Source organism: Oratosquilla oratoria, chromosome 31 (assembly GCF_046742065.1).
Source record: "Oratosquilla oratoria isolate Oo_2021 chromosome 31, ASM4674206v1, whole genome shotgun sequence".
NCBI lineage: Eukaryota > Metazoa > Arthropoda > Malacostraca > Stomatopoda > Squillidae > Oratosquilla > Oratosquilla oratoria.
In genome coordinates, this window is record NC_134807.1 from 48,604,703 (window position 1) to 48,617,308 (window position 12,606).

Here is a 12,606-nt window from a genome sequence, read left to right on the forward strand (position 1 = left end):
CCGAGGACTTAATATGAAGATAAATTTTCATTGGGAAAGATTAAATAAAATAATATTAATAATAATAATAATAATAATAATAATAATAATAATAATAATAATAATAATAATAATAATGATAATAATAATAATAATAATAATAATAATAATAATAATAATAATAATAATAATAATAAAAATGATTGCTATACGAAAGTAAATACCATAAGTTTAGTCAAGATTATATTTTGCCTTCTTCTGATATGGTGAATTTGTAGGTTAATGCGAAGAAAGAAATTCAAATGTGTATGTATGGAAATATTATGTAAGTATGTATTAATTAATATTATGTAAGTAAATATTATGTAAGTATGGAAATATTAGTAAGTTAAGACGAGTGTATATTCTAATGGGTCAAATAGCGTGTAAGGTTTGTAATTTTTTTTAGAAGAGCTGCTTGCACTAATATCTTCTCGTAGATGGAAAGTCGTTGAAAATCCGTGACTTCTACAGTTTGCGGGAAGGAGCTTTAGACTATGTAGTGGAAGAGTCAAGGGTTCTACATCTGAAAAGGTTTGAAAGAGAACTTTCTCTATAATCAGTGATTCTTAGAAATCGACTGAGAGTTTCTGATGTGAAAACCAGGTTTGGAATTTCACTGTGGCAGATGTCACTTCTGAAAAGTTGATTATAAGGTTTATTTGGACTGTTGTAAATGCTTTTGCAGAGTTATATGTATTGGAATTTCGGTAACAGGACAGGGTGAACATGGCTTTTATTTTGTCTCATCTACCAGGGCTGATCGGGGGCTGTCAAAGATGGTCTCCATTTACTCATTATTATCTGGTGTTCAAGACAGTAGCGGCTTGGTAATTTCTTAGGCTCCTCTGAGTTTACAAAGGGAGTATACATGTCCTCCAGAGAAGAGCCCAGGTTTTGTTAGGGCTGCTATTTTTGTTTTGAAGCAGGCACATATGAAGATGCGTTTTATAAAGATGGAGAAAATAGGTAATTTAGATTAGGTCGTTTTTTTTCCTCGATATATTGTATCCTTGTTACTGCACAGACCAGGAATCATCCTGAAGTTGGCTGTAGTTCTTCTAAGGTAGCGCATGGGTTGTCAACCACGATTGGATTTAGAACTTTCCTCCTGCCTATGTTATTAGCTAAAATAATTGTTCTGGCACAGCAGAACAAGGGTAGCCGCCTCGGGGTTATTGTTTAACGTCTCTTGTAGGTTAATGAGGTCAGGGTCGAACTACCTCGTAGGAAATAAATATGACCAATTTCTTTTTTCGTTTCTCTTAGAAGTGGCAGACTCTGGTGGCCCAGACTCCTCTTGGGGCCGGCTATCGGGACACCTGCCACAACTACATCCCAGTCAGCAGTAGCCAGAGGTGGACCCATGTGCGACTCAACCTCTACCCTGATGGAGGCATTGCACGTTTGAAGGTCTTCGGCTTTGCCAAACCCGACTGGGATCAGGTGCCAGACAAGACGGTAAGGTCTCATTGTTATAATGCAATGTAATGAAGGTCAATACAGCTCAAAACCATCTGGTTCATGTCAGCCGGCTGGAAAATAACTATATACATACATACATATATATATATATATATATATATATATATATATATATATATATATATATATATATATCGAGACTGAAGAATCGCTCGATGGAGACATTTTGTTGGAAATTGAAACGTGGACGAGCCGAGGATTCGAACCCAGCTAACCCGTAACAAAGTTACAGTGACTTAAACCAATGCGCTATCAATTGATCGCTGGGAACCATTCAGTGTAGATGTATATATATATATATATATATATTTTTTTTTCTTTGAGGCATATTGAATTGTATGCAACAGCAAATTGAGCTCTGATGAGTTTCCGATGAAGAGTTTCAAGTCTTCTAAAGATCTCTCTAGCATGGAGAGGTAAAGAAAAAACCAAGTTGCCGATAGAAGCCATCTAATGGGTAGAACAGGATACAAGACGTTTCGCTAATCACAGTTAGCATTTTCAATTGTGACAATAGCAAAGAAATGGATGATTATAAATACAGAAGGTAAACACTAGGAAAGATTACAAAGAAATGACCGTTATTCTGGTCTGAAACTGGGAAAGGACACTTTGAATATCGGGGAAAGGAACGCGGGAAGGGGAACTGTGACCACTGGGTAGGACACTCAGATGACCGTTACTGTGGCCTGGGTGTCCGTCGCGGACGGAGTGACTGCTCATGGGAGGGCTGATTTGTCTCGTAGCTGGGTTGTCTGGTTTGGCGGATTCTGAATGACTTGAGGCTGGGGAGGATGGTGGGGGCTTCCTGTTGGGTGTTCAGTGTAGGTTGGCTGTATTTAATGTGGAGGGCCTCAAGGAGGGCAAGGCGGCGCTTGTCACTTTCTTGGTCTAAAATGGTGGTATTGTCCACTAGGATGGATCTGGTGATTGGAATGTTATGGGTCTCCTGAAGGTGTCGCTTAGGGCCTCCATTGTTAAGGTGGTATGTCAGCCGTCTGGAAAGGCGAGTGGTAGTGAGTCCGATGTAGGAATCTTGGGGCGTACAGTCCCCAAAAGGACACTTAAACTGGTACACCAGACTCACACACTCGATGTCGGATGGGCGTGGGGAGCTGTTATTTTTCATGATAAGGTCTTTAGTCCTCTTGTTCTTATAATAAATGGCAAGTTTAATGCGGTCCATCTCGTTGGTGGGGGTCACATTGTCCTTGATGATACGAAGAAGTGCTTTCTCATCCTCCTTATAAGCGCTCGACATGTAGGCCCTATAGAACAAGGTAAAGGTATTGCCTTCTTCTACAGGAGTCTGTTGCCCTTCGTACCACTTGCTCATGACGGCCCGCAGTACACGTTGGCAGTCGCTGTTTGAGTGGCCATTGTTGACTAAGAGCTGTTTACTTTCTGTATTTATAATCATCCATTTCTTTGCTATTGTCACAATTGAAAATGCTAACTGTGATTAGCGAAACGTCTTGTATCCTGTTCTACCCATTAGATGGCTTCTATCGGCAACTTGGTTTTTTCTTTACCTCTCCATGCTAGAGAGATCTTTAGAAGACTTGAAACTCTTCATCGGAAACTCATCAGAGCTCAATTTGCTGTTGCATACAATTCAATATGCCTCAAAGAAAATATTTTACCGCGTTACTCCAATATATATATATATGTACACACACACACATACATATATATGTATATATATATACATACATATATATGTGTATACTGTGTGTGTGTGTGTGTGTGTTTGTGTGTGTGTGTGTGTATGTGTGTGTGTGTATGGGTGGGTGTGGGTGTGAATGTGTGGGTGTGCATATGTGTATGTAATGGTGGTTTTGAGACAACTGTTAATTTTCTTTACATCACTTATTCTATGTTATTATAACTTTATGTTTCTTATCTAGTACACGTGATTATAATTGCAACCATCAAAAGGATCTTGGATCATAGTCCAATTTATACAAACATACGCAAAGCATACGAAAAGAATTGTGGTAGTTTGACACATGGAATGAATCACCTAACTCGAATCTTTGGATAAGGCGCATAGGTTACCTATTTAGGAAATCCGCCGGCTGTATAAAAAAGACACAAATATAGTGTAGCCCTGTTAACACAATAGAACTGAGAGCTTTCCCCTGTATGAATGGACACCACGAGACCGCAACCTCTTGTATACACCTAATGTTTAACCTCAGCGTACAGTGAGCAGTGTTGGCCACACTGCCTTATTCCCCTTGGACTAGTCTCTATGTGCTAATGTAACCGGGTAATTTTTGGACGCCTTGGACTGGCGATTTTGTTCAGGAAGGCGGTCGACCCGATCTGTTGAATCGAGTGTCTGGAGCACACACACACACACACACACACACACACACACACACACACACACACACACACACACACACACACACACACACACACACACACACACACACACACACACACACACACACACACACACACACACACACACACACACACACATATTATATATATATATATATGTATATATATATATATATACATATATGTATGTATGTATGTATGTATGTATGTATGTATATACCTAATTATAATTATATATGATATTAAAGGGGAAGAAAGAGGAAGAATTACTGACCTACTGAATCTAGTGTCATAAGTTGAGTGATGCCTAGCTACGGGAGTGATGCTCCCGAGCCCTCGACCGACATCCGATTAATCCCTCTGACCGTGGTTTCCCACTTCTAAACCTCTTTCCATTTTCCTACCTTGCTTAAAATGATCTATTTAGGGTATTCCTGAGGTTACATGTAAATCTGATGTTATGGAACCTATATAGTCATCCTTTCGTTTGTATGCTGAATTTTTGTAGATAACCTAAGGCGTGGAACTGTCTCCTTGGGTTTTGACATTCCTGCCCACCACGCTTGTAAGTTGTGGCGCGAAAAAGAACGGTGGGTGGGGGGGAGAGGTGTACTTATAGCCTATGAATTACGCGTTTATCACATAGACCCAGAGAGCGAAAGGGGGGTATACCTTATGATTTACGGTTAGTTGGAATTAACATATAGAACTTATCTCCGAATATCTTGCATAAACATATCTACGAACCATAACTATACATATATATATGATGAAGGTGGAAAAAGAAGTCACGGGTCTAGTTCCGAGTTACTGAGTTTATTCCTGACCGGTTTCGCTCTATGCTTCTTCAGAGGAATGTGACTCTGGAGTGAAGCTGGCGGTATACATAGTCTGAGTAAGACCGCGTTCCCTCCTTGGAGGTGGGTTACGTTTGGTTGTACAATGGTTTTTAATACGATAGTGATAAAAATACAATAAATTGTTGTGATGTTATTACAAAACAGCTCCGGTGTGTGTGGAATGTTGATCGAGGGTGTAACATTGTAAGTGAAGTGAGTGGTGTAGAAATGTGTGAATCCTAAAAAGTGTCATATATATATATATTTATATATGTATGTATATTTTTTTTTTTTTTTTTTTTTTTTATAACATTCTGTCACACAATGATATGCGATGAGATGTCATGTCACTTTAAATAAGCATATATTTTTATTTATATTTATTATTTTTATTTATTTATATTTATATTTATATTTATATTTGTATTTGTATTTGTATTTGTATTTTCATTTTATTTCATTCATTTATCTGGATATTTATCCTTATATTATTATATTATTTAATACTATAAGTTATCATATGACACTTTTTAGGATTCACACATTTCTACACCACTCACTTCACTTACAATGTTACACCCTCGATCAACATTCCACACACACCGGAGCTGTTTTGTAATAACATCACAACAATTTATTGTATTTTTATCACTATCGTATTAAAAACCATTGTACAACCAAACGTAACCCACCTCCAAGGAGGGAACGCGGTCTTACTCAGACTATGTATACCGCCAGCTTCACTCCAGAGTCACATTCCTCTGAAGAAGCATAGAGCGAAACCGGTCAGGAATAAACTCAGTAACTCGGAACTAGACCCGTGACTTCTTTTTCCACCTTCATCAACTTGTCATAATGTACCAACATATATATATATATATATATATATATATATATGTATATATATATATATATATACATATATATATATATATATATGTGTATATATGTATATGAAAAATTCTGGCATTACACACACACACACAGACACAGACACACACACACACACACACACACACACACACACACACACACACACACACACACACACACACACACACACACACACACACACACACACACACACACACATCTTCTGGGCGATCTGATGTGCAGGGTCTGTGGATGTCTTACTTATACTTGGAGCTGGGATCATTGGGTTCTCTGTAGGAAGGTGTCTCTTCTAATTTGCTACCTTGGGCCAATAGGGGATACGGGTTACTGGAAACTGGGGGACCTCTCCCAGTGTTTGTAGTGGTTCTGTCTTGGCTCAGTCTCTTCATGGAGGGTAAGACGCACAGGTCTTTGATGTGGATGTTGATGTTAGGATGGTTATTTTGTATGCACAAGGCTTCCAGGAAGAGCAGTTTACGGGGATCCGATTCCCTGTCTATGATTGTTGTATCGTTATCTAAGTTTTTTCTTGTTACTGTTTTGTTGTGGGATAGAGGTATGGTGTGACTTGATTGATCCGTTGGAAAGGTGGCATGTTAAGCGTCGTGTTGTGTTGTTGTCATACCAAAGTAGGTGTGAGATCCACACGCCTCACTATTGCATTTGTATTGGTATACAACGTGGTCTTCTTGTAATGGTGTTTTTGTGATGGTTACGGATAATCAATTGGGCTATTTTCTTGGTATTGTAATAGATGATGAGTTGGATTTGTTTTTCGGGGTCTGTTGTCTGTATGTTCTTGTTTATGATTTCTTTAGTATCTTTTTATCTGTATTGTGTTCTGCGGACATGTGATTCTTATAGTATAACTTGACGGAGTTTCTGTTGTTAGATATCGGGTTATCTTCTTTTGTGTACCATTTGTATAGGATCTTTTTGTGATGTGTGTTACATTTAAATTTGTGTATCCCTTGTTAACCAGGACCTGAGTTAGTCTCTCCAGTTCCTGGTGTGTATTTCTCCAGGTGGAGCAGTATGAAAGGGCCCTCCTGATATATGCACCGATGTTGGAGTGTAAGTAACGGGAAGAACACTCACTTCCTCCATTCAGGCAGAGTCCAGGTTTTGTTGGTTTTGTATAAACTGTTGTTAGGAAGCCTATCTGTTGTGCTGCAACGAGAACGTCAAGGAAAGGGAGGTGTCCGTTGTTGTCTTCTTCGTAGGTAAAGTTCAGTCCGGAGGCTCTGATGAAGCGGGTTTTCAAGTTTTGAAGTTACTTTTAGTCTCTTACTCTTACGAATGTATCGTCCACATAACGGCAGTAAATGGAGGGACGGGCCTCTGCTAGGAGCTCTGCTTCAATGGTACCCATGAAGAAGTATTTATGAGGGAGTATGTATGAGAAATAAATTGACGAAGGGATTTCTCCCCGTCTTCACCTTTTCTGCACGAGGGGACGGAGAGGGGGGATCGCCGATTTAATGAAGCGGCCTTGCTGTGGATGTTCTGTGTCTTGCGACACTGCTTCTGACCCAGGGCAGTAGGCAAGATGCAGGGATGACCCGTCATCCAGGAGGTGCCAAGATAAGAGGGAGGGAAGATGGGGATGGAATGAGTGGGAGTGGATTCTATGACTTTGTTTTTTGGCAACCTCCCGTGTAATGGTGAAAAAGCCTTTGGTATATGTATGTATGTATGTATATATACATACATATATGAATACATATATGTATACATATATAAGTATATATATATATGTATGTATATATACATATATGAATACATATATGTATACATATATAAGTATATATAAATATATATATATATATGTATGTATATTTATATATATACATATATGTATACATATATACATATATATATACATATATTCATATATGTATACATATATACATTCATATATATGTATATATATATATATATACGTATGTATATATACATACATATATATATATATATACATATATATATATATATATATATATATATATATATATATATATATATACACATATGGTGGAAACGTAGAAAACACCAGACTCTGAGTCTGGTGTTTTCTACGTTTCCACTATTATGGTTCCCGGACTCCAGCTTTTTTTGTACAAATGTATTTGTATATGTGTGTATGTGTATATATATATATATATATATATATATATATATATATATTCTCTTGTTGACAGACGAGATTAAATGATATTGCTGTTTCTGCATTATTTATCTTTTTGTTAAGAACTTCAATTTCTCTTGCTAATTTACGGTGTTGGACTGATAGTTTGCTGAGTAGCTGTCCGTATGAGGTTGCAACGTTTCGGTCTTCTCTGTAGACCATCTTCAGGCTAATTGTTTGGATGTGTGTGTGTGTGATGTTTATATACTATTTTATTTCTGATTGTTTGGGTGGTGTCGTGTGAAGCGATCATCCTGATTGGCTGCTGCGTAGTCATCAGGAATCACTGGGAGAGGTGAGGTCAGGTCCGCTTGTGGGATGGGAGAATCTGGAGGTCTATACTATGTATGTTCATGGTTGGTTTTAATTCTGCTATATAGATTGCTTCAATAAATGCTAATCTGCGGGAGTCTCTTTCTCTGTCTATTATTACTGTTCCTTCTTCTAAGTTTTGACGGGTGAGGGAAGTATCATGTTTGGTGTTATAGTGATTCTTTATGGATCCCTGTTGTAGGTGGCAGGTCAAACGTCTTGTAAGTTTAGTCCTCGTCATTCCAATGTATGTTTGAGACCCACAGTTCTCAATGGTACAGTTATGTTGGTAAATGACGTGATTATCTTGTAAAGACGATGTCGATTTGGGAGGGCGGTTTCTCAGTAAAAGTTGTGACGTTTTTCGGGTCTTGTAGTATATGGTCAGTGATATTTTGTCTTCTGGGTCAGTGGGCTTGACGTGTTTTGTAATTATGTCCTTAATGACTTTTTCATCTGTCTTATATTCTGATGACATGTAATTTCTGTAATATATGTTTATGTTTTCTTGTTTTTGTGTGGTAGGTTTGTTAGAATACCAGTTGTTGATGGCCCGTTTTGTTGCTTCGTTAATTAATTTGTTACTATACCCATTGTTAATAAGGACTTGGGTAAGTCTTTCCAGTTCAGTGTGTGTATCTTTCCATGTAGAGCAGTGTGATATGGCGCGTCGTATGTATGCGTTGATAGTGGAGTTTAAATATCGTTGAGGGCATTCACTTTTACCATTAAGACATAGGTTTTTGTTGCTAGGTTTTACGTATACTGATGTGGTGTACTTGTTGTTATGACTGGTTACTAAGACATCGAGGAAGGGCAAACGTCCGTTGTTCGATTCTTCGAACGTAAAATTAAGGCCGGAAGTTTCTATAAGTTGTTCTCTGAGTCTTTGGAGTTCTTGAATATCTTTGACTCTAACGAAAATGTCATCTATATAGCGGCAATAAATGGATGGTCGGTTGGTGGCGAGTGTGAGCTTCTCTATGGTTCCCATGAAAAAATTTGCGAAAAGGACTCCTAAGGGGCTTCCCATGGCGACTCCATCTATTTGTTTGTACATATTACCGCGTGGACATGTGAAGGGGGCTTCTTTAGTACAGATCTCTAAAAGGGTGCGTAAGGAAGCTTCTGGAATGTTCAGTGTCGGTGTGTTGTCGCATCGATAGACTCTATCTAGGATGAAATGTATTGTTCTGTCGACGTCGATGTTTGTGAATAAACTTTCCACGTCCAGCGATGCTATAATGTGATTTTCTGCGGGAGGGGCATTTGCTAGGATTTCTAGGAATTCTTGGGCTGATGTCAGAGCGTAATCCGTGGGTACGTATGGGGTGAGAATTTCGTTCAGTCTTTTGGCTACTGAATAAGTCGCTGTGGGAATTTGGGAGATGATAGGACGAATGGGGTTGTTGGGCTTGTGTGTTTTTACGTTTCCAAAAGCGTGGCCAGGGGAGTAGTCCCCTGTTAATTTGCTAAAGTGTGGGCTGGACGATGAGGCGTTGATGGTATCTATTACATTGTTGATTTTCTTTTTGATCTGTTCCGTGGGATTACGAGTGATTTTTGTGAACTTGGAGGTGTCAGTTAGAATGTTGTCCATTTTTGTGAGGTATTCTTGTTTGGAGATTATGGTAAAGGCTGCGGTCTTGTCGGCTCTTCTGATAGCAATGTCCTCGTTTTCACGGAGTTGTTTGGCTGCTTGAATATGTCTTTTATGTACTAAATTGCTTTGGAAATTGCCTCTGGTTTTGGATGCTTCTGCAATGAGTGTTGCTTGGAGGTCCGTGGAAACGGTAACTTTCTTTTGTTTTTCCAATTTTTGAATATCATCTAGGAGTACTTCAATTTCCAGTCTTTTCCGGTGTTTTCCTGGTTTGGTAGTGTAGTGGCAGTTGAGTCCCATGTTGAGTAATTCTTCTTGATCTTTGGTGAGTTGTAAGTTGGTGACAAGGTTGTAGAATCCTTGGGTAGGTTTTGGAAGTTTTATGTTGCCTCCATAACATCGGGAGAGTTTGGACACATTCCTAGCTTCTGTGCCTTGAAGGTGTTGTTGTTGTAGACGATGTAGTTCATTTTCGACGAGTTCTCGTAAGTGTACGGGAACATCTGCTTCTTTCCAAGTGGCTAGGACCTTATCTAATTGTTCTTTCAATTGAAGAGAGAGCTGCTGTTTCTCTTGCAATTGGCTTTCTACGAGTTCTTTTCTGAACTTGTAGGTTAGCTCCGAGTTCCTGGTTCTCTCGTCATGAAGTTTAATATTAGTGTATCCAGGAAGAATATTTTCTTGTTGACAGACGAGATTAAATGATATTGCTGTTTCTGCATTATTTATCTTTTTGTTAAGAACTTCAATTTCTCTTGCTAATTTACGGTGTTGGACTGATAGTTTGCTGAGTAGCTGTCCGTATGAGGTTGCAACGTTTCGGTCTTCTCTGTAGACCATCTTAAGGCTAATTGTTTGGATGTGTGTGTGTGTGATGTTTATATACTATTTTATTTCTGATTGTTTGGGTGGTGTCGTGTGAAGCGATCATCCTGATTGGCTGCTGCGTAGTCATCAGGAATCACTGGGAGAGGTGAGGTCAGGTCCGCTTGTGGGATGGGAGAATCTGGAGGTCTATACTATGTATGTTCATGGTTGGTTTTAATTCTGCTATATAGATTGCTTCAATAAATGCTAATCTGCGGGAGTCTCTTTCTCTGTCTATTATTACTGTTCCTTCTTCTAAGTTTTGACGGGTGAGGGAAGTATCATGTTTGGTGTTTATAGTGATTCTTTATGGATCCCTGTTGTAGGTGGCAGGTCAAACGTCTTGTAAGTTTAGTCCTCGTCATTCTAATGTATGTTTGAGACCCACAGTTCTCAATGGTACAGTTATGTTGGTAAATGACGTGATTATCTTGTAAAGACGATGTCGATTTGGGAGGGCGGTTTCTCAGTAAAAGTTGTGACGTTTTTCGGGTCTTGTAGTATATGGTCAGTGATATTTTGTCTTCTGGGTCAGTGGGCTTGACGTGTTTTGTAATTATGTCCTTAATGACTTTTTCATCTGTCTTATATTCTGATGACATGTAATTTCTGTAATATATGTTTATGTTTTCTTGTTTTTGTGTGGTAGGTTTGTTAGAATACCAGTTGTTGATGGCCCGTTTTGTTGCTTCGTTAATTAATTTGTTACTATACCCATTGTTAATAAGGACTTGGGTAAGTCTTTCCAGTTCAGTGTGTGTATCTTTCCATGTAGAGCAGTGTGATATGGCGCGTCGTATGTATGCGTTGATAGTGGAGTTTAAATATCGTTGAGGGCATTCACTTTTACCATTAAGACATAGGTTTTTGTTGCTAGGTTTTACGTATACTGATGTGGTGTACTTGTTGTTATGACTGGTTACTAAGACATCGAGGAAGGGCAAACGTCCGTTGTTCGATTCTTCGAACGTAAAATTAAGGCCGGAAGTTTCTATAAGTTGTTCTCTGAGTCTTTGGGAACCATAGAGAAGCATAGAGAACCATAGAGAAGCTCACACTCGCCACCAACCGACCATCCATTTATTGCCGCTATATAGATGACATTTTCGTTAGAGTCAAAGATATTCAAGAACTCCAAAGACTCAGAGAACAACTTATAGAAACTTCCGGCCTTAATTTTACGTTCGAAGAATCGAACAACGGACGTTTGCCCTTCCTCGATGTCTTAGTAACCAGTCATAACAACAAGTACACCACAATCAGTATACGTAAAACCTAGCAACAAAAACCTATGTCTTAATGGTAAAAGTGAATGCCCTCAACGATATTTAAACTCCACTATCAACGCATACATACGACGCGCCATATCACACTGCTCTACATGGAAAGATACACACACTGAACTGGAAAGACTTACCCAAGTCCTTATTAACAATGGGTATAGTAACAAAATTAATTAACGAAGCAACAAAACGGGCCATCAACAACTGGTATTCTAACAAACCTACCACACAAAAACAAGAAAACATAAACATATATTACAGAAATTACATGTCATCAGAATATAAGACAGATGAAAAAGTCATTAAGGACATAATTACAAAACACGTCAAGCCCACTGACCCAGAAGACAAAATATCACTGACCATATACTACAAGACCCGAAAAACGTCACAACTTTTACTGAGAAAACCGCCCTCCCAAATCGACATCGTCTTTTACAAGATAATCACGTCATTTACCAACATAACTGTACCATTGAGAACTGTGGGTCTCAAACATACATTAGAATGACGAGGACTAAACTTACAAGACGTTTGACCTGCCACCTACAACAGGGATCCATAAAGAATCACTATAACACCAAACATGATACTTCCCTCACCCGTCAAAACTTAGAAGAAGGAACAGTAATAATAGACAGAGAAAGAGACTCCCGCAGATTAGCATTTATTGAAGCAATCTATATAGCAGAATTAAAACCAACCATGAACATACATAGTATAGACCTCCAGATTCTCCCATCCCACAAGCGGACCTGACCTCAC

General features: G+C 38.6%; 1 protein-coding gene across 1 annotated transcript in view; it reads left to right on the forward strand.

Annotated features, from left to right (window-relative positions):
- LOC143041548 (allantoicase-like) overlaps positions 1-12,606 on the forward strand; it is a gene marked incomplete at its 5' end in the record, with an annotated part of 130,139 nt that overhangs the window by 48,385 nt on the left and 69,148 nt on the right. The window contains 1 exon segment of the mRNA XM_076213547.1: positions 1,288-1,479. Within this exon segment, the coding sequence (XP_076069662.1) occupies positions 1,288-1,479 (192 nt within the window).